Source organism: Limanda limanda, chromosome 13 (genome assembly GCF_963576545.1).
Source record: "Limanda limanda chromosome 13, fLimLim1.1, whole genome shotgun sequence".
Taxonomy (NCBI): domain Eukaryota; kingdom Metazoa; phylum Chordata; class Actinopteri; order Pleuronectiformes; family Pleuronectidae; genus Limanda; species Limanda limanda.
Window position 1 is genome coordinate 6,706,164 of NC_083648.1, and position 23,231 is coordinate 6,729,394.

Below are 23,231 nucleotides of genomic sequence, written 5' to 3' on the forward strand. Positions count from 1 at the left end.
CCTCTCGTTTGAAAATAATAGAGTTTCCTGAATGGAATTCCACTTTAAGGGCTCTTCCTCAGGCAGGATCAGAATGAAACCAGACCTTTTTTCGGGACAAATCTAAAACAGTTTTGGTTCAGTGTGTGTTTCCTAAGTCAAAAAGTCTATAAAAACATTGCTGCTCAGCCCCAAACAGCCGGCAGACACTGTGAGGAACAAGCTGGTGGACAAAGTGAAGCATTCAGCAGCTTAAGTCACAAAATTTAAACCAACAACGGAGCAAAAATAGGCAGAATATTGGACTTAAAATTCACCACATGGCTGAAAACACAACTCCGAATGAAAGACAATGCTAAATAAACAACTGATTGTTAAATAAACTTCATATTTCAAAGCTGTTTTCAAATTTGTGTGTTTTAAGATCGCTTATTCAAGGTTTAAGATTTGAAGTAAAGATTTAATTTGCAGAGGAAAAGCAAACGTTTGATTTAAAGCAGGTTAAGTTTGCGGCTCTGTCAGAGTTTTGAATATACTCTGAAGAAATTCAAGTTATTTCTTCCAACTGTCAGTGCAGACAACTGCAAATTACATAAGTCACTTATGGGATGACATAACACCACCTCCCCTGCAGACATGGTACGACCCACATTGTGTACATTTCACATATGAGGGTCTGAAAGCAGAACACCCCCCCTCCGGCTTGGGAATGCTTCATTAATGAACTCTGTCCAGTTAAAAGCTGCAGGACTGTACATGTCACTAGCAGCCGTTGAACAAGACAAGTCCCCCAGACTTTGCCCGGCCTTATCTCTCCGCTCCTGTACGTTCACCTTCATCCTTCAACCTCATAAACCCGGTAAAGTTACTGAACTGTGTGATCGGCCATTAAAAGCAATGATCTGTCTTAAGAGCACATGTCCAAAACACTCAATATTAAATAAAACTTAATCACACACTCAAAGTGGACCTTTAGGATATTAGAGAAGTGACCAAGCAGGGAAGTGTTTAAGTATCTCAACTGGTGTGAATGTGCAGATCATTTCAGAGTATTACTACAAAGAGCTCTTCCTTCTTTGATTCATTCTCTATTTTGGGGAGCGACTAAGCGGAAACACATGCTGAGAGCACTTCCCATTTCCGATCAGCCCGCCCGTGCCCAGCAGACTTTGGATCAGGTGTGTGTGTGTGACTCTGTGCACGTGTATGACTCTGTGCATGAGTGTGTGTATGTGTGTGTGTGTGTGTGTGTGTGCTTGCTCAGCAGTCATGTCAAAGAACTGAGTTAAGAAAAATGCTGATCTGCAGACATGACAGAACCCAATCAGCACGTTCAAAGGCCTTCAGATCAAAGTCTTACTGAGAAACTGTCAGTCAACTTAATATGTGGTGAACTTAAAAACAATACATATCTTTTATAAAAGCTCCAGCTTATTATACATTTGAAAAATAAGGCAAACTTTTAAGAGCTGTGATCACTTTATCAACCCTAAGTGACCTTGAGAGAAACTTAAAGGTATACTTCATTCACCATGTGTGAACTTCACTTCCCCCACTTGTGTGAATGAAAGCTTGTACTCACCAGTTCATATTTCAAGTCCCCAGTAAAGCAGCAGGTCACAGTGAGAACCGGTGGGTGCAACAGAAAGAGAAATTATCATTATTAATATTATTAATAAACACATACAAACATACTGTGAGTGAGAATCAAACATCTGCCAGATTTTCAAATAACTCAACTGGACGGATCTCACTGTGCAGAACACACTTTATTCCCAGTTTAGAGTCCCAGTATAAACGTGCAGTTTGTTTTGAACACCACCCCACACCGTACCTTGGTTCCTTGAGAGCGGGGACTGGGGGTCCGAGGAGCCGGCTGAGAGCTGCTGGTCACCGGGGAGCTGGATCCCGACGTGGGGCTCGTCCGGGTGGAAAAGGAGCGGACACCTGTGGGAGGCTCTTCTGTTCGAGACCCGCGGGAGGAGAAGCACGGCCGTAACTCCGCCCCCCTCCCCCCCAGTGCTCGGGAACGGGCGCACCCACGACAACAAGTCAACTATCTGTGGATCAGCGCCTCCTGGTGGCAGCTCACGGGAAGAGCAGTGCATTTAATCACCACTAGAGGGCCACGTTACATGCTTCTGTGATTTGTCTGAAAACTGATGAATTGTGTCGATGAAATATGATTTGTTTTTGTTAATAACTATTATTATTATTATAAGAATTATTATTAGTAGTAACATTTTGATTGTTATTGTTGCTAGCTGGAGCTGCTATCATAAATAACATCATTACAGCTATTTATATAACTGTTAATATTTTCTCATGTTTTGTTTTATAACAATAGTGATGATGATGATGATGATGATGATGATGATGATGATGATGATGTTGATGGCGATGACGATTCTTCTCCTTCTTCTCTTTTTATTCACATTTATTCAGTCCTATATTCTAGCTATTTAACCCTTACACATCTGTCACAACTGTTACTAGTCTCTCTCTGTTCCTAGTCTCTCTCTCTCTCTCTCTCTCTCTCTCTCTCTCTCTCTCTCTCTCTCTCTCTCTCTGCTCCCCCATTTTGATCTGCTCACCTCAATCGAAGCCGACAACATTGCGATTTCTTCTAGTTCAAAGTTTTTTCCCGCCACATTCCCCTAAGTGTTTGCTCGCTGTGGGAACTATTGGGTTTCTCTATAATTTGTTAGGCCTCAGCTTTACTGTGTAAAGCGCCTTTGGGCTATACAACAATATTTGATTGAATTGATTTAGGGAAATCAATGTAAATAAGTTTTAAGATCCTTCACATGCTGTTGACAAATGTTGCAACAATCCATGAGTGCACCTCTCCACCACAGTACAACAGTTCCCTTATGTAACCACATCTAAATTCACTAGATCCAGGTTGTTATTTGAAACTGCACCAAATTGCACAAACTCATGAATATCAGTCCCCTGGAAAAACCTGCTGTCTTCCACCAAGATCCATGAATTATTCTCTGAGAAATAAACAACAATGTTGAAAAACAAATGAGTCTCACGACTGGACAAATGATTGGATCTGCACCTTGAACTGGAGCCACACTAAACATGTAATGGCTTCTTTCTTGGGTCATGTTCCTTCCCCTCCATAAAATGTCATGGAAGTAGTACAGTTTAGTAGTTTTTGTTATAATCCTGCTAACTAACAAACAAGCAAAGAAAAATATAACTTTTTTGGTGGAGATAATTGCACTCAAATAAGAACTGCATCTGTATAACCTCCGTAAAAGAATAATTTTTAAGGTAATATTGAAACTAAACTCTGAATGTATCCAGAGTAAAGCTCTTCACAATGCAGCAGAATGATCCTCATGTTATACTTTATATCATTTTAGATTCTGGTTATATTTATCGATGTATAAACAGCTTTTTAATGTTGTAGGTTGTCTATGTGAAGCTAATTTCAGCTACTTACAAGTTGCTCTACTGAGCTGAAACTAATGTTTGCAGTGTAATGCTACAGAACTGGGATAATAAATCTCACCTTCATGAAGGTCATGATGGTAAGTTTTTGATTAAATTTGCTCAGGGGCGGCATTGATTCAATTTTATGATCATTTTGGAGGCTGGAGTTGGATTTTATTACACTGACATGTGTATGTAGTAATTTGTTAATCCAATTAATATCAGTAAATAACAGAAAAGCCTCTCTGCAATATTGAATAGAACTCACGCAGCTGTTAAATAAACACAAAGTAAAAATAGAAAAGGAGTAAAAATTGCAATAATACTGCATGAAAAGATGCATTAAATATAAAAACTCAGACAATGTAAAATATACCTACAGATACATTCCACTTCATTTTTCATAGCCACACTCAAAATCTATCAAGGATCCTCTGCACAGGGAACACGTTCAGATGACGACTTTAAGATAGAAATTTATATAGCAAGATTTTCTATATAAAGTGATGTCAGACAGTTTGGAAATAAAGGTTATAGGACTCATTGAATAGTGTTGATGATGAGTATGAAAATGATGTGAATGATATGCTGCAACCCGTGGGAACATTTTGAAGGATGTGTTTGATTCCACCAACATTAAAACATTCAATTAGCTCATATCTATTTACTGGAGTTAAAAACACTAAAAATGTGAGTAAAGCTGCAATAAGGTTGTTAAAGAAGCTTCTGGAGACCTTGTAAAAACCCTGTCTATTGAGTTTCCCTTTAATTCATCACCAATCTTAATCAGCACATAATAGCCACTGCTAATTATTTCCCTTTTTAATGGAAAAGCCCATTAATTAAAGACTGTAGGAAAGGTGACTGGTCTCAGTTGAGTTAGCTCAGATAATGCAACATCGATACCACTGCAGTATTTCCCAGTAGAGCTGCTGAGGAGCAGGAAAACAAAATCTATATCTCTGGCCTCGCCACACGCTTAATCACGCACACAAAGCTTCTTTTGAGGCTGTTTCATCGCCACATTTAATCTCATCTCACACAAGGACGCCTTTCAGAGCAGACAGGAGGTGTTACAGTCAAGTTTATTCAACCATGAACGTCTCATATAAACATGTGTGCACATAATAGGGAAGACCTCGTCCTCAAGGTCCCGGTCCTAAACCAAACGTCTACCTGAGATTCAATTCAGTTCACTTATTCCTGTGATATTACCACAACGATGTAGAGAAATAAACCTAGGCTATGTTTTTTGTAGTGTCCCGTGGCGCGTGTCCGTGCCGCAGTACAACATGTCGCACAGAAGGTCCCAGTGACAGTTTTTTGGCAATTCTACAAGCTACAAGGTTTGCCTAGTGTTTTACAAAAGAACAGTTCAAACTCGTCGCATATTCTTCTTTTCTAAATCTCTTACTAAATCTTCTTACAAGTCTTTAGTATTGCTCTTGCTACATTGCAAAAAAATAGAAACTTTACATCTGAATATTGTAAGCTGTGGATGTGGTGTTTTGTAAAGATCCTTGCTCTTGAGTGTTCATGGCTATGCTTCAATAGTCCTTATAGCTGCTTACTCTCCACGTGTCCTCTCCTCTGGAAGGGGCCCCGGGTTCGCGTCAGCAATCCGAGAAGAGGCAACGAAGCAAAGAACGAGACATCCAAGAGTTTTGAGAGGCTCATCAGCGAAAGAAAGAAAACAGAGATGTCTAGTATTCTGCGGAGGTGCCGGGTGTCACCAGGTCGTCCTCTCCCTGAGCGTCTTCCTCCGCCGCCGCTGCTGCTGCTGCTGCTGCTACAACTGAGTCCGCTGCTACTTCCTGTTCGATGGCCACTAAAGAGGTGTCTGTGTCGGGGGCTTCGAAGGACTCGCCCCCCAGATCAGTCAGTTTGATGTAGCCCTTACTGTTGGAGCGCTCCAGCCGAGGGCAGCTGAAGCGCCGGCCGCGGTCGCCTTGACAACCCACAGACACAGACATGCTGCAGCGTCGCACGGCCCTGGGCTGATCTGTGAGCGAGTTGAGCGACAGCCGCGACCCCATCGCCCTGGCAACAGGCGATGGGGGAAACAGCTGTGTCCACTGTGGTTGCGGCGCCCCCTGCTGGTCAGCGGTGTCCGTGGCTAAGTCCTCGTGGCTGTGACGGGCTGGGGGATGATCTGCGGTCGAGGCGTCCTTCTCCTCTGTGCCGGCCTGGTAAGTGTGGCTGCTGCCGGCCTGTCCCTCGGCGCTAATGCTTCCAGCAGCGGCCTCGATGACGACCCCTTCTCCTGAGTGCCCCCCCGCCTCCGCCCTCTCCGACTCCTCCACCTCACAGTTGTTCAGTTTGATCACAGGGAGGGTGAAAGCGTTCACGGAGGAGGTGACGATGGAGGTGGTCTCCCACTGCCGGGGCTGTGGCGCCGGCTTGGTGCTATTGCTGTAGTCTTTGTAGATGCTGTAGACAGTTTCTGTGAAGGTCTGGACGTCTCTGGACCAGCTGCGAGGCCGGCCGGCCAGAGACTGGCGTCGGAACACCTCCTCGCCTCCCAACTCCCCCTGGAAACCAAGTCCGGTGGAGGGCCAGGAGCTGCGGGTGAGCAACCCACTGGAAGGTAAGGAGGCCGGGGGGGGCTCGGCGCTCCTCGACTGAGTGTAGTTCACCAAGCCGTTGAGGGGGGGGTGCTCCTTCGACCGTATGCTGTGCAGATCTATCACCGTGGAGTAGATATCCCTCAGGTTGATGACTTTGGTTTTCTTGTCGCGGTTTTCATGGAGGACTGCATTGGCGCAGATGAAGAGGAAAATGCCGATTCCCATCACCAGCGGGCCGAAGACTTTCAGATTGTCCGAGTACAGGTGATTGTTCAGGAAGTCACAGAGGAAGCCACAGTGAGGGGAGGGCTCGGCGGCGCTGCGGTTAGCGTGGCTCTGGTTCCGGACGGAGGGAGCCTTGTCGTGGGTGAGGTTGGAGGCAGCAGCTGGACTCTTGGAGAAGCTCATCCTGTTGTTGTGGTACACTCCCATTCTGCGCCGCTCCTGGTACTCCTGCTGGTTCTGACTGGGCCAGTAGCCCAGTACGGCCATAGAAATCCCCACCATGAGAACCATAACTCCAACGGCAGCCACCAAACCGGCCGGGGAGCACAGGTTAAGCTTCCCCTTCACCACCACCACGTCGTTCTTCTTCTTCTTCGGTTTCCGCTTCCGCTTGTTTTCCGCTCGGTTCTTGGAGCGGAGGGAATCTTGGCGCCGGTTCATGCGCAGCAGGCCGCCCGTGGCGATCATGGCGGCGATGGGACAGCAGGCTTGTCACTCAACCTGGCGGGAGACAGAGCGTTAAGCATTAATGATATACGTGGCAGGCAGAAACGGAAGGCATATAGAAGCAGCTGCAGAGTTAATGTTGATTCGACTAAGAGATTACACATGTAATCCAGATTTATTATACATTCAAGCAGGCAAAGCTGGCAACTAACCCTCAGGGACCACAGAGCCCTCAGGTTGCCTCGGAGACAAGTACGCTGACGCATTATGATTCATTTCAAACTTGCTCAGAGATATTTAACACTGAAACACAGCAATGTCAATGTTAAGGTGTCGAAATCGGGTTTTTACATGTTCTAGTTATTTATTATAGTTGTGAATCAAACAACACCCACACACAGTCCTGATAAAGCTTTAGGAACGTTGAATATAAATACATAAAGATGATTTTTCTTTGCTTTCATCATCCAACGTTTGGTTTCTGAGGCAAAATGAGTTGGACTGAATATGTGAAGACCTAATGGGGGGCCCCCAATGGCTCATTTCTGCCCCAGGATCCACTCAAAGGGTAAATCCAGCCCTGTAGCTCAGATTATCCCACAGGTAGAGCAAACACTGCTTCTTCGCACAAATCCAGCCAAAGGCAGATGCAATATTAGTCATCAGCTGGACACTAAACCAACAGACATCATCCATCGGCTGCTGCAGAATCTATAAATACGACCACGTCAGTGAAAACACAGACAAATCACCAAGTTGACAGCAGAGAACCATCTATCTTTATTCCGCTGGTGCTATTTCAGATTATGAAAATGTAATGTGTCCAGACAGGAGGCCAGCGGGCATGTATCTCTCCCTTGCTTCCTTCAACTCTCCTTCCTCCCCCACTGCCTCCCTTGTCTCCCACCAACCTCCAACACTCTCCCTCCACCCGAATCCACCTCACCATCACCCAGCGCCGCCTTGCTTCAACATGACAGCGTCCCTGCACGTCCTGTGGGCACACGTGAACCACTGGGCCACTTGTTTACACACCAACCTTGTCTCTGCGGTGGAGGGGATGTTTGCATTTGTTTCTGCTTTTGCGATTGTGCAGCACAGACCGGTTAGTGCTGCATGACGGGAGAAGCCGTGGTCCAAAGGGCAACGAGAGCCACCAACACTCATCATGATTACAGACGCTGGTGACGAGCCCTCAGCCACATGTGGTGGATGCTAATCAAAGGATAAGGCTGATTAATTAGACATCAGACTGCAGCATGGATTGAAACCAGGTATTTAATTTGACTAATCACGCCTGATTGTGTGTAACTTAGGGCTCAGCTTCATGAATAACTTATTCCACAAATTCCTGTCAGGGCAGCAATTAATAAGAGCTTTCCAGAGGCTGCTGTGGACAAAGTAATGATGGCGGAGGCCTGTGAAATCCCTTTATGGTCCAAGTTATTATGCGCAGCAGCTCCCACGGAAGGCAGAGCACGTTGGCTGTGTGCACCTGAGCCTCGGCAAACAACTCAGCTGCTGTTTATAGCGACGCTCTCTGTATATCACATCCAATAACCACTCCAATGCCTCCCGGGTGAGAGCAAGTCAACCTGCGCTAAAACTGACAGCGCGTAGGCGGACCTCTCTCTCTCCATCTCTCTCTCCATCTCTTCACGTTTGGGAGGAGAGGAAGCCTCGGTGGCGTGGACCAGAAGTGGGTGTGGACATGTCGGCTTGTGTCTGTGTCTGTGGTGTTGAGCAGGAAGACGCCAACTCCTCGGGTTCGTCTCCGGGAAGCTGGAGAGCAGGGATGGAGGATGGAGATGGAGAGGAGGGGATGAAGAAGGAGCTGGAGAGGAGAGGCGAGATGGAGAAGGAGAGGAGGGATGGAGGATGGAGAGGGAGCTGGAGAGCAGGGATGGAGGATGGAGAGCAGGGATGGAGGATGGAGATGGAGAGCAGGGATGGAGAAGGAGCTGCAGAGCAGGGATGGAGGATAGAGAGGGAGAGGAGGGACGGAGGATGGAGAGGAGGGATGGAGGATGGAGATGGAGGATGGAGAAGGAGCTGGAGAGCAGGGATGGAGGATAGAGAGGGAAAGGAGCGATGGAGGATGGAGCTGGAGAGGAGGGATGGAGGATGGAGATGGAGAGGAGGGATGGAGGATGAAGGATGGAGATGGAGAGTGAGAGGGAGGGATGGAGGATTGATTTAAAACGCGGGGGCGCAGGCATTTTTCTCTTCGCGCAATGTGGCATGAGTAATCGAGTGTTGACATTACAGCCCATCTGTTTCACTTCTCCCTGGAAAACGCAAACACAAGAAACCATCGTGCACGGAGCTGGGAAGGTGTCCTGAAAATGTCCAGAGCCACGGAGGCGCGCGTCCCTCTCACACAAAGACACACACCCGGCGCCAGACGGATGACAAACATCCACACATCTCTGCTCCGGCCTGACGAAGCCCATGCTTTCTTTATTTCTCACACTACAACTCAGAAACGCCAGGGCCTGTGTAAACCAATAATGCACCTCGCCAATGATTTGCATCCCTTGGAAAACGACGAATCTATAAACGCAACATACAGACATAAAAAAAGTTTAGCTGCGTTTTTTAAAATAGGCATGTTCTCGAATTCACGATTATTGTTACTTCATGTCCAGTGGAGATTAAACAGATGAGACGTCATGGTGTGTTTGACAGATAGAAACATCTCAAGTGAACTGCAGCTTCGTTTTTTCAGCTCGGGGATAAGAAAGTACTCGAGTGCGTAACGCGTCCAGTCCTCCCTGGCATCCAGAGGCTTATCGATATATTCAAGGTATAAAAATACTGCACAAATACTGCAAAAATACTCTCCACTTCCCATAGCTCGTCTTTTCTACTTGGATCTGTGAGGAATCAGCTGCACAAAAGAAGCAAAGGGAGCTGGAGGAGAAAAGGGCGCAGGAGGAGCTGATGTCTGACATAACGGAACCAGATAAAGAGCAATAACGAATAAAAAAAAATAAAAAATGCACATGAGCGCCTGTCTTACCAGAGATTGCGGTGTTTTTTTGTCAGTCGAGCATCTTCCAAAAGGCTCACCCCCCCCTCAGCTCAGCCCCGCATGTCGTGGTGCGCCACTTCGGTGCCACTGCTGGAAGTGCGGTTTCCAGTCGAACGCGGATTCATAACAGACCGGCAGGGGCGGGCCAGCTGCATTCCCATTGGTGCTGCTGGTTATTGGGCAACGTGAAGAGAAAAAATAAAAAATAAAACAAACCGAGGGCTGCTCAGGACATTTATCATTTTCTATGTTATACTCCGAACATGTTCTTTCCTGTGAGGACCTGAAACAAATCAGGAACAGGGCTGTTATTGCACTTGAGTGTTTATGTGTAGTCTGTTTAACAAGATCCTTCATGGCAGCAATGACAAATGGCAAAGAACGAGCTGCTCATTTCTACTCCACATACCTGTGATAAACAGTTTGAGAATACAATGCATGAAAAACAAATGGCACACAGGGAAGGTGAAGTCAGAGAATCCATCATCTCCTGCATCATGCCCCATCCTCCACCCTGCATCTCTCCCCTGGGCTACATTCTTATAATTGCTGCTATGCTGCATCCGCATGTTTAACAAAATGAAATATGACGGAGTCCAGATGTGTTCCAGGGGATGTGGGACTGGAGACAAGAGGCAGGGGCTCTGGCAATGGGCAGGAGGGGAACGTGAATAACAAAAAGCTCGGAGCTGATGCTCCAGAGAGTTGACTGCGAATTTATGACCCAGAAATGTGTTTTGTTTATGGCATAAATTAGTGGAAGGGAACAGAGAAAACTCCAGTGTGCCTGGATGCTGCAGTCAGAGTCAAAGTACACACGGACAGGGGGATGTAATCCAAGGGGGTTGTGGCGTATAAAGCTGTCTTTTAATCCATGGTGTCGTGGAGGTCTCGGGGTCTGGAGCAGCTTTCAGTATAGCTCTGTGCAGTATAGGAAGAGAGAGTGACACACAACAGATGTTTCTGAGCTCCTGACAGAGGCTTATGATGTCTTAGGATGCTGTTACTGCAAAGTATGTAAAATGTATCTTAAAAGTCTGTGTAGAAAAAACAAGAATTTCATGATAATGCTCAACTTGAGAAATGGCCTGACGTTGTAGAGTCGCTGTCGTTCCTGCAGGAGCACAGATAGGAGCCGCACCAGCCTGCAGGAGTGCTCTCATGGCCTTATCTCTCTTGTTTAAAGTAGCTAGAAGCTGCTCAGAGCCGGGAATGTAATACATCATATGTTTTATCCTCATGTTCACATGTGTGGAAATAAACTCTGAAACACTCACATCGCCATCCGAGTATCATTAATTCACGACTATCTCTCACTTCCCCTTTCAACGGCTCTTGATTCCAATCAGCAATCAGTCTGAGAACACACACTCACTCATGTCTGAGTCGACTCTACACTCACACACTTCCTCTGCCTTTCAAACAAAGTCTGCCTTCGCTTATCCACGGATCTCAGACGGATCTCTGGCGACAGTGGCTAATGTGCCGCGGTGCCAAAGGCCTGCCAGCACCCGTCCTGCTTGATTAATGAAACAATATTAAAAAAGGATAACTTCATTATCCCCTCTTTTTACAATGTAGGGCTGCATTCAGGTTATTGGTTGTGTTTTCCATGACCTGCAGCTGAAAGAGGAATAATTTTACCTCATGTGCTTCATAGAGTGTTATCAAGGCATCTGCAGGTAATTAAACTGCACCCATGACATGTTGATGGATTGCAGGTTTCGGTGGGTTTTTACTGTCACGGAGAAAAAAGAACAAAGGAATATGACAAAGAGGAAGGAGAAGAAAGGAAGGCGGGTTTTATGCCACTCTCTCCTAATACTGCAGGTTTCATCTTGGGGTGAGGTATTCCCATCTATTCTGCAGCAGTTATTCAATAACTCAATTCATTCCACAGTGATCACATCCTGTCGGCTACACACCTCTCTATTCTAGCTGGAACAGATGTGGTCCTATACCATTTTTTTTGATGCCTCTTAAAAAAAAAAGAAGTGTTTCATCCCAGGAACCCCAGGAGACAGAGCAGAGGACTCACACGTTCTGTCGTGTCAAAATTAGTCCCAGCGGATTCTGCTGCTGAAATCTTCCTGCACAGCTGCAGCTCAGAGGAAGACGTTCACGCTCTTTCCACACCGTCCTCTGGCTGCCGGCCTCACACGTCACATGATCCTCTCTTTCATTAAAAATCCCGGTTAACCGCCACAAGATCTGTCTGAGGCGGCGTCAGGAGCTGCAGGGTGGGGGTTCGTTTCATTTCCTAAGCTCGGACTTTACTGGGCTAATTGGGAGTGTGGAAACTTGGAATATGGGGCTCAGTGCGGGTTCAGCTCCCTCCTGGAAACGTTGTCATCATTACTGGCTGAGTTTCCTCCGGGAGTCAGAGGGCTTCGTGTGCTGCAGAGATAAAAGAGTTGCTCCCTCTCCGTTCTGAGGCCGTGGAAATGGAGACACAGCAGTGTTCGTGGGAGATGATCATCAGTTATACTCACAACACCTGAAGGAGTGAAGGATCTGAAGTAAAGAACAAGCCTAGCATTATTCTATACTATTACTCTGCCTATGTTTTCATCTGTTAAACGATTGCAGTCACTTCTTACACTGCTTACACAGGACCGTTCCCCAATGCTCTTCCCTTCAGGGGGGTGGGTCCCCATGGGTTTGACCGACCACCAGGAGTTCTCAAGTGAGGTCCTCTTCCAGGTCTATTGTGGGCTTGGTTACCCAAATTCTACGTTGATTATTTAATCGGGATGCCTCAAGGGCACCTTCCGTTGGAGGTTTAGCGGACCGCATATCCCAACGGGCCTGGTAACTCCTTCTGGTTCCCCCAGAAGGAGATGGAAAGTGTGGCTGGGGAGAGAGATGACTGGAATACTCTACTTCCGTAACCCAAGCGGAAGACAATAGATGGGTTGATAACAAAAACGTATTTTAAAAGCAGGAGTGGACTCAGAAATGTTAGTTTTTGGACGACAATGTAGATCTATGTAAATAAATGTTTCCTTTTTAGCTTCATTGGCAATTCTTGTTAGTTTGATCAATTCATTCTGGATTTTGGTCTTTTAATGGGATTCGTTGATGATGATTTTAACACATCAGTCAGTCTGTTGACCTTCGGATCTTTGTACCCACGGCAACAACAGGTTCATTATCTCTACTCGTTTGAACTGAAACAGTAGAAAGGAGAACCTCCACATAAATCACACCAGAGTTTCCCACACTAACCATCACGTGCACCGTTGTCCGCTGGGTTCTGTGGGGAGGAAGAGGTTTCTGTTGATGAACGACCATCAGGGTCCATCTGCAGGTTTTGTGGTTTGCGGGCTAATGAGATGCTAACAGCAGGGCGACTCATGCAGGTCGCTGAGACGTATGGACATCTCTGGTCCATCTCGTTCCTGCGTTGGGCAGCCATGCGCCTCTGACATGTGGAGCGCTGGGGGGGTGGTGGGACCAGTGAGATGGGTTAGAGAGGAGAGAGAGAATCAGGAGAGTGTGGGCGGGTGGAGGAGGGTGGAGGAGGGTGGGAGCGGAGAGCAGCGGGCGAACACTTGCTCCCAGCGGGTAGCCCGTTCCCACTGGTGACCTTGTTTCATTTCCACGGTATAAACGGCTGATGAATAGTCCACCGAGCGCCCTGAACATGAACAGAGGCCAGAACCAGCTCACATATCATCAGCTGTAACACTAATGGGAATCCAGGGGTAAGATATGGTGCTAATGTATCAACGTGATGGAGGATCTCGCCCTGGAAAGAGAACTCACACACCTCTTTTTAAGTTTGGACTTCCAAAGTTTGCCGAAACAAAATGTAAAATCTTTCTTTTTCCCAACCACTTTCTCTGAATATGAGGACGGAGTGGGAAATAAACAGCTCGGAGCAGAGAGCACATTGTCTCCAAAACAAGACAGTAATTACAATCCTCTACATCAAAAGCTCTGCTCGTCCTAAACTGCAGGATCATGGATCTGTTTTCTCCCACAACGCTTTTGCAAGTGCAGCGAGACAGTTGTGCAATAAGGGCATGATTCTGTGTTTTTTTGTGTGTGTGTGTGTGTGTGTGTGTGTGTGTGTGAGTGAGAGAGAGAGAGAGATCCAAGCTTCATGGGATCACAGTGAGAAAGCCTTCTTTGATCTCTCATCCTAGATAATATAGGTCATCTCTTCGGGGAGAAACAACAAAAACCCAAATGAGGTGGAAAATACCATTCAGCCAATCTCTGTGGAGCAAGAAGCAAACAGCTCCTCCAACACGCCGCCGCCGGAGCCACCGACCACAACAAACACCTATTTATAGGGTCTTGATCTTTGGCAATCGTCAACACAACCGTCCGCTCGCTGGTGCGTTGCTGACGAGGGAGAAAAACAGGGAATTTTTCTTATTGTATTTTAAATATTGCATCTGTCATTCTCCTAGTCTGCAGCCTGCATGTGGAGCCTGTTACGGAGTGGGTATCCATGGCAACCGTTTTATAATGCCTCACGAAAACACCTTAGAAGAGGTTTTCCTTTTTATCTGGGCTGGAGGGCTGGGACACAGGCAGCGGAGAATCATAACAGAGGGCAAGTGATGGCGGACGGGGGTCCTGCATCAGATATAGCCCCGGCTGACAAGTTGTACATCAAGCCCTGGAAAGGTGTGACTTGCAGAAAGGAAGCCGATAAGGGGGGAATTCATGCAAAGAGCTCAGCCTGAGACTAGAGGACATGTGATGACATAAGAATACGTCTGTTTCTCCAATGCCAAATGTCCTCAGGGGGCAGATTTAGAGATTGTGATGCTGCATTTGTCGCTGTCACCGCATGTGAGACCGGCAGCGACGTTCAGGAGCATGGTTCTGCAGATCCTGCACAGAGGCAGCGGTGAATCGTATCCGTAGGCAACAGCGATGGCTGATGGGAAATATGTTTTCAACTGACACTGCTTGTACGTCACCTCCTCGGAAGGTGTGACTTGCAAAAAGGCAGCAGGTGAGGAGGAAATCATGCAAAGAGCTCAGCCGGAGAGACCAGAGGACATGTGATGATGACATGAGGAAATGTCTGCGGTGCCAATTCTCTTCTGGGGGCAGATCTGGAGATTTTGTCTGCTGCGTTCGTGTCAAACATTCGACTTCGTGTAAAAAGACTGCTGTCACTGCGTGGAGCAGACACAGGAGCACGGTTCTCCAGGTCCTGGAGGACGAGTCCAGTCATGTGGAATACAGCAGGCGTGAACATGATGGGAGGGGGGTGGGGGGGCACAGAGCCAGCTGGGTCTTCTGCAGGGGGGGGGGCGAGCCAGAGCCCATGCCAGGGGCTGACAGGACCAATCAGGGGAAGAGCTTGGGCCCCCATCCATGCATGCTAATGAGCCTGGGTCGAGGGCATCTGTAGGTGTCCATCGCCATGGTTACAGCGGCAGTCATACAGTATTACCTGAGCAGGTAAACCGAGCGGAAGGGGAAGGCTGTGTCCTGGCATCGGCTGCACGAGGCTCCGTGACCTTCAGTGACCTTCAGTGACCTTCTGTGACCTTCAGTGACGTCAGCGCGGCTCCGAACAGTCAAAGAGTCAGGAAGCAAAACGGTTCACACACTTTCTCCTCTGCTTTAAGAAAGCATTGTTTGATTTATGGAGGAATGCAAAGCTGAATTTTCATTCATCCTTTGTTCCCTGAAAAACAGGTCGGAAAGAAAATCCAAACCAGAGCACGGTGGCAAAAAGAAGTCGTTCATCATTTCAGGCCCGATCCCATATAAGCGGATTTCGGGCTAATGTGGCTGGTTTATCTTTTTTGTCACAGCTCCAGTACTCCTGCTTCTATTTTCAGTCGTGCAACACACATGGTGTTACCTCAAACTTGGTGTCAGGTGACGGAGCGACGGGAGACCAACATGCAAACCCCCCCGCAGTGCTGGATTCTGTGGATAAGCTTGTTAATCGCGTTAAATGGCTCGACTCAGTCACCAGATTGACAAACATCATGTAGATATAACAGCAGAGGGGGGGGGACGTACTGCGATTAGGGTTGCAAAGGGGCGGAAAGTTTCCGTGGGAAGTTAAGCTCGGGAATTTTGGGAATTTTGAAAAAAATACGCAAATTAAACACTGAGCAATGAAAACATCATTCAAAACTCTATTTGAAAGATGTATGGAACGTTGAGTTTCAACCCTCCACTGTGCATTCTTCCATCACATGCACAGATAACTCCCAGCATCCTTCACTCTACAGCAGGGCTATTGAGGCCTGCTGTAGTGTGCAGGACGAGTCAGGTAAGTTTCGATGATATTACTGGGGAAAATATATTAGCATGCTGATTGAGGATTGTTCATCTGTTCATCTAGCCTATTTCCATTCATTTATCCATCAATTGTAAAATATTTTTACAGACGATTCCAAATGTTTGGCTAACTATTTATATCTCTGGCATTGCATTAGTGTTTTTTTACAAACTTTTTTCTCATCTTATTCTACAGAACAATGCCACGTGCACTATCTCTTGTGTGGAGACATTTCACCCCATCCAATGTAGAAGGAAAGGCTGTGAACATTTGCAAATACTGTGCAAAGACCTATGTTAAGAATGACACAACGATGCAGAAGCATATAGTCAAGTGCCCGAAGTTTCCTCAGGGCTCAAATCAGCCTATGAAAAAACAAAATGTTTATATTTATGTCTTTATGTGACAAGGTAAATACAGTTAGTATAAATTACCCACAACATTTCCACTTTATTCCCGTTTATTCCCGTTATTTCCCGCTAATTCCCATGGAAAGTTTCCAACTTTGAATATTCCCAGAATTTTGCAACCCTAACTGTGATCATATTATTTTGATATGAATTAAACATGCTGTAAATTTGATGCTGTGGATTCTTTGCAAAACTTATTCATCCTACAAACGCTCTTCATTTTGCACATTTGAGTCACTGATCTCTATCATAACATTTCCAGTGGTGAAGCGAGTGCTTTCTCTCTCCCAATCAATGTAGGTTTCATCATTGTGGTCGACCTGACACAACCACTTTTGACTGCTTTAATCCGGAGCATCTTTGAGGTCATTCATCTTTTCATATGCTAATATTTTTAATCAACATGTCCCGTTGAATGAAGCTCGGACTCATTTGTGTTATCGGGGCAAATTAACCTTTTACTGCTGGAAGGACAGTTTAAAAATCCCGGCTGTCCGACTCTGCTCGGGAGGTTTTCATTCTGTGAACGGAGATAACAGCAGAGGAGGTTATGGTTTCACCCAGTTCCCATTTGTTGGTTGGTTGGTTTGCTTAGAAGCAAGATTACACAAAAACAACTGAGCGTATATCCTTGAAACTTGGGGGAAGGATGAAGTATGGGTCAGGGAAGAAGTCGGTCAATTAACAAAAGTGCAAAAGTGCAAAACACAAAAGCCACAACACAACGGTCGAGCTGTGGCTCTTGCATTAGCGTTTAATGCTTTTGTAACACGTGTGGGCCACTTTGAAACCAAGAGATTATTAATGGTGTGGTTCAGACCTCAGTGGCAGCAACAGGTGATATTTGTATATCTCTGAGATTCAGGAAACGTTGTGATACGGACGTCTATAACTGATCCTCTGTAAAAATATTTATGATCAGGAAAAGACACTAAGAAAAGGAGCGATGAAAAAGTATTGATCAAGAGAAAAAAATTAAAAAGCATAAACATATATATCGGATATTTTGTTCCAGCTCAGATAATGTACAACATGTTTCTCATTTAGAAAAAGAAAATTATAGGACATTATAATTATTCCTCTGCTTTCTTTTAAACTATTTGAACCCACATTAATATTCTCTACCACTGGGAACAAAATGCAAACAAAACTCTGAGATATTTCCACTTTAAAAGTTAGCAAACGGTTGCTTGTTTTAACATCCAGCAGATACAAGAGCACAATTAGCTTTTCTTCCGACTTGTGCTTCGTGCCACCTGATAACAGTAAATCCGATATACACTCTTCCTCCAGCTCTGTTATTGCTGTACCATCTCCAGAGGGAAATATCAGCCTCTGTAATGCAGCACTATAAACACCAGCTCGTTGCCAACCTTGTCTGCTTGGTGCTCGGCCAGTAACAAACCGTGTGTTTATCACAGCTTCGCATTAAAACAGCTGCCCGCTACATCTGGATGTGAAGCTGATGAGAGTCAGGAACAGCATCAGGTTGGAAAACCAAATCAAATGCTTTGTTTGAAGTGACTTCTGTATACATTTGATCGCTGGTTGAAAGAAAAATAAAAGATAAAAGCAAAAACACAATTGGCTTCAACACCTTTTTGATTTGCTGTTGGAACAGACGACCTCGAGGAAATCATGAATATTTAATACGCAGGATGGGGATGTGCTGCGGAGCGAAGCCGTACATAGAGATCAAAATTTTACATTTTAATTTTCAATTTTAATATTAAACAGAACCGTGCGGAGATCAGAGAACAGGTGTGCTGGGATGAAAATGGCTCTTTTTATGTAGCCGGCAGCCACAGTTGACTGACCAGTTTCAAGTACAAACAGAAAGACATAAATTTAATTTTTTCTGCAGGTACCAGTGATTTTTAACAGTATGTTATAGGCTCTAGAGATGCTGTTCCCACTGAAGTCTGTTCATTCATCTTATCTGTTAGAGGAAGCGCCTTTATACTGCCTAAAATGACAAAAAACATCTTTAAGAATTTATTTGATGTGGACATTTTTTACTTTTTAGTTTGTCCCATGACCCGTTTGCTAACATGGAGGAGGCGGGGTTTATAACCTACACTGCAGCCAGCCACCAGGGGGAAATAGAAACGCTTTGGCTTCACTTTCTGGCAGCGGTCATGTCGTCCTTCTTTATATACAATCTATGGTAATAACTTGGGTGATCCTGTCATTTGGAATTTAGGGCCGACAAATACCTGCAAAAAGTATTATGATGTGCATTTATTTATTTGTCATCATTGTGAGTATGTGAAGTATATATGCTGGTCGGCCGAGAGGTTGATGTGGTTGTCGAAGTTTGATGGTGAAGTAAAGGAACGCGGACCCAGTACTTACAAGTATAATAATGTTTATTACACAAAAGTAGTACAGGTCAGGAAGAGCTCTAGAGACTCGGAGAAATCACACAGGCCAAACGGTGAAAGTCTGTCTTCTCCCTGCAGAGCAAGAAGTTTTATAGGTGGGAGGTGGGACCCCAAACCTAGAGATAACATTACATCACACAGCACGGGCTTCAGCCTAAATAAGGACATGTTTAGTATCTTGTAGTGTAAGACGTCTTCATGGTAAAGGTCAAAGAGTATTCTCTGGGGGAGAGAGTTAACGCATACATTCCATACCATATGGGATAGTGTTTAACGAGTGTGAGAATTTGAGAATCAACACACCGAAGATGATAACATGTCACCGTGGTTTATAACCATGTTAAAAAGAGTTATTAGCTAAAATCATTAACTCTAGTGAATACACGACATATGTTAGCATGCCAACGATAGCATATAGTCCCAAACACTGCAGTGCTACAGCCACAGAGCTGCTAACATGGCTAAAGAATCACGTCACTTTATGTCAGAGGTCACGTTAAGAAATCAACAACTACTCCAAGATGTCTGACCTTGGTAAGAAACCTCGTTGTCATATTTCCTTGAGACAGAGCAAAAACAAGCACGATTTACCACAGCACCGGTCACTATAGTAAATATTGTGCAGGCGCAGTCGGCGGAACTTGTTGTGTAAAAAAATCCCTCAGACATTCTCCTCGCTCCACGGTTCTCACCTTCTGCCGGGTCTGCAGAGCGTGTGAGCGGGAGACAGAGAAGTGGAGCAGAGACGGAAACAGAAACAACAAAGGCCTGGTGTGTACGTTGGCCACGGACCAAAGTGTTCGGCGAGAGCGTCCAGTCATCGCTTTCCTCCGTCTCTGAAACGCACAGCGAGCGGCGGGACGGTGACTGATCGACTCCTCTGTTTAAACTGCATTATGGACACGCATGGGGCCCGAGCACAGCACTTACTCACGTTCTCTGTCTTTGCCTGATATTAATGCTCACACCGTCCATGTGCACGGTCGATTATTCACTATACGACGATGGATGTGTTTGAAAATCAATAAGTAGGACACGTGTTCCTTATGGAAAAGACTCTGGGGAGCAGTCACACAGAAAAAATCATAGATAGTCCCTGGACATGTATTCATAGTCTGTATTGCTGACTGCCTTTATATTTTAGTTTCTGCAGCATAGCCCTTAACTTTTAAAAACTAGGTTTAAATTTGTTAATATCATTTTTATTTTCCCTGCAGGATTGTCACAGTATCTTTAAGGAAAATGAGAGGAAAATGCAGAAACAGCTTGAATTGTTTCCCGTACGCCACAGTCACTGGAATGTTCCCCCAGGTATTTTCTGTTCACTGACAAATTTTTCCTGCAGCAAATTTATGCGGCGAGTGTGTTCTCCCGCTGCACCTAATCTCAGCGAAGCTCTGCGGGATTTGAGGAGCGACTGAAATGAAGTGTCTGTCATGTTCCCCGGGTCCATTAACGAAGGAGGAGACTCAATCAGCAGCAGAAACCTGGTGTGTATTAAAATAATGCAGAGCTGCTACAGAGCCGGGCCGACCCGGTGCCAGGAGGAGGAGCCATTAAACAGCAGCCAAAAGCCTGTTGGTCAGACACAAGGGCAACTGGATCAATGAGCTCCTACTGTGAACAGCAGAGTGTGACCCTGACATCAGCATCCTGTGACCTGCATTACAATTCGTCAAACCAGCAAAAAACGTTTCCCACTCGATTGCTTGGCGCCGGGAGCTTTATTGTTCTTATCTTGAGGATATAATCAGCTCTTGCGGATGTAGTTCATCCACTGGTGGCAGATTTGCCCGAAGAGATTAAAGGGATGGTTTCAGAAGGAGGAGTTTAACCCGAAGGCGCTCCCGTGACAGAGCAGAGGAAACGTCAACATCTATGAAGTAAAAAGGCCTCGAGACAGATTGGCCCCGGGACCATCAGCCCTCTGAAGCCTGACGTGATGAGAGCAGATCGCTGACTCGTACGTTTGATAGCAGGATGTGCCCGGCTGGGCCCCCTGCAGGTTCTAGTGATGGACGGATGCGGATGTAGGCAGAGATCTGATTGACAGCAGGGAAAGCATTAAAGATTTTTTATTTTTTTTATGGCTATAAGGGTGGATGCATCCTCAAGGCAGAAACAGACGACCTTCTCATGTGCATCTCCTTTAAAGAATTGTGTTCGGAGAAAGCAGGAGACACTGGAGGTGAAGTCAGGATTTCTGTGAACGATGTGAACTGTGGCAGATCCACGTTGAGAGGAAAGGTCATTTGTTTGCCCTCTAAAAGACCGTTTTTTTTTATGGTTAGAAGAAGGTTGGTGGGAAATGACAGACATCCATATGCAACATGTTTAGGTCGGACATTTAAAGATGTAACAGTTCCTCATTAAAATGTATTTTGTTGACTTAACGATGTTCAAACCCAGAGAAATTCTCAATTTTCAAGGTAACACAAGATTGCATTTGTTCATCGTTCAGCTTCACCCGTGGCTTTGCCTGTCTCAGCTGCAATTTCCGATGCAAATGGCGTATGACGAAGGAAAAACACGATTAGCCAGTTAGCTAGTCTAACCATGGAGGAAACCTTCCACTGTTTGTGTTGGTTATGATTATTTTCTGCCGTTTGCTGCGTGACGTGAAAAACTTTATGTATGACCTCATCCTGGAAGACTGAGTCTTGCATCGTTAATGGTGGTGAAGACAACAACTCCCATGATCTCATGTTGTGATCGTAAGAGGAAGATTCCTGCCCTGATGCAACATCACACTCCAGGAGAACCTCGGGAGAATGAACTCTGTCTTGATTTAATCTCCCTTTGAAAGACCTGAATGACGAACAGGAGAGTGAGATATACTTTAACAAAGATGCTGCTTCAGCTGCGTGACAACACGTAACGCTGTGCAGAGCAACCAGGCATCGTCTGTCTTTTCCAAAAGGTTAAGCAGGGGTCAGAAGAGCTGAACATGAGTCACCATGATAACTCCCTGTGTCCTCACAGTGAGGTGACCAAATGGCACTTCTATATTCTCACCACAGGCAAAGTCTGGCAGGTCACCATGAGCCGAGAGCACCACTGCTGCTGCTGCACAGGGACCGTCTCCATGAGGTTGCACATCTTGATTGGTGCATCCAAGTGGTGAGAGGAGATCTGCTCGTGCAAATTAAAACAACACATCTCACCTCATCTCAAGTTGAACAGTTGTGTAATGTGCCTTCAATGCTTTGTGCATCATTAAGTAAAACACAAAACCTTGTTGCAGTTTCTACTGAGAGAAAAACAACAAACCCATCGAATTTTTCAAATTTTTTGGTGAGTCATTAATGTGCAAAATTAGACGAAACTTGGTGGAAAGATAGGACAAATGCATTTGTCTTTAACATTGGGAGATATCTCAGAGGATTATGAAAGAATCGTGATTAAATAACTCATATATAACACATAATTTAGGAAATCTGCATCAGTTTGGTGTAGTTGCTTTGCATCACAAGTGTCCACTAGGCCTGCTCAGTATTCCAATCAATACAGAAAAATAATTGATTTATATTATAATTTGATTTATATTTTTTGTGTTTATGCATCAAACCCCGATGAACGACGAGTCTGAGACCAGTTAGCTAACAGTCTTTGTCATTTTCTTGGCTTTACATTCATTGTGTTGACTCATCGGTACAGATTTCTATTGCTGATGTTGCATTAGACTGTACAGCTCTGTGCGTGTGTTTGTGTGTCCATATCTTGTCCATATCATTTTTTTGGTGAGTCATTAATGTGCAAAATGATATGAAACTTTTTGGAAAGATGGGGCAAATGCATTGGGCAACATTTCGGTTCATATCTCAGAGATTTATGAGAGAATCTTGATTAAATTACTCACATAATTTAAGAAATCTGCATCAGTGCGTTTGTTTACATTTCTTGTAAAATATAATTCTGGATCTAGTGGATGTAAATGTGATTTCATGGGGGTGTAGTTTGGTTTTAAGCCGCCTTATGGCAACAGAAGGGTTAAGAAGCCTGTTACTACCACTGGGAAACTTAATGCGGCCTCAGCTATAAGCCTTGCTTTAATTTAACGGGACTCAAGGGGCCTTTGCATAGGGGAGTGCATCTCCACTTAATAGTGTAGAGAACCTGGCTCTCCGACTTCCTCGGTGCTTGCAGGTTCACCATCACTTCGAAGGCACACATGCACATTCTAATGCAAACTGAGTCAGCTGCAGAGTCCACTGCAGGTTAGCTTGTCAGGCGTATCTCCCGAAACATCCACCGTCTCTGTGTAGCTCCTAATTATTACCCGATGAGCACGCCGCACATCTAAGTGCAGCGCCGCTCTAGATCTCAATATAGATTCACTATCTTGACATCTACCTTCTCCCCCTTCGGCTCCTTTTGTCTGCTCGCCATGTTGCGAGCGCTGAACACAGGCAAGCTCGGCTCGATATAATGTGTCGGAAGATAAAGGAACTGACTCCCTGCCATGCCAAA

General features: G+C 45.3%; 2 protein-coding genes across 2 annotated transcripts in view; both read right to left on the reverse strand.

The window, feature by feature from the left end:
- Positions 1-1,628, reverse strand: part of epb41l3b (erythrocyte membrane protein band 4.1-like 3b) — a 44,999-nt gene extending 43,371 nt beyond the window's left edge. The window contains exon 1 of the mRNA XM_061083787.1: positions 1,562-1,628. The gene's annotated coding sequence lies outside the window, so the exon portion shown is untranslated. The remainder of the gene's footprint in view (positions 1-1,561) is intronic.
- A 3,501-nt stretch (positions 1,629-5,129) lies between these two features.
- On the reverse strand, positions 5,130-6,686 carry LOC133017621 (transmembrane protein 200C). Its single transcript, XM_061083744.1, has one exon. It carries the CDS (start codon positions 6,684-6,686, stop codon positions 5,130-5,132), a length of 1,557 nt encoding a protein of 518 aa, XP_060939727.1.
- Between the last annotated feature and the right edge of the window lie 16,545 nt (positions 6,687-23,231).

What these genes read in the sequence shown, in the direction of transcription:
- LOC133017621 (XM_061083744.1), bottom strand. Translation starts at nt 6,686, where the DNA reads ATGATCGCCACGGGCGGCCTGCTGCGCATGAACCGGCGCCAAGATTCC.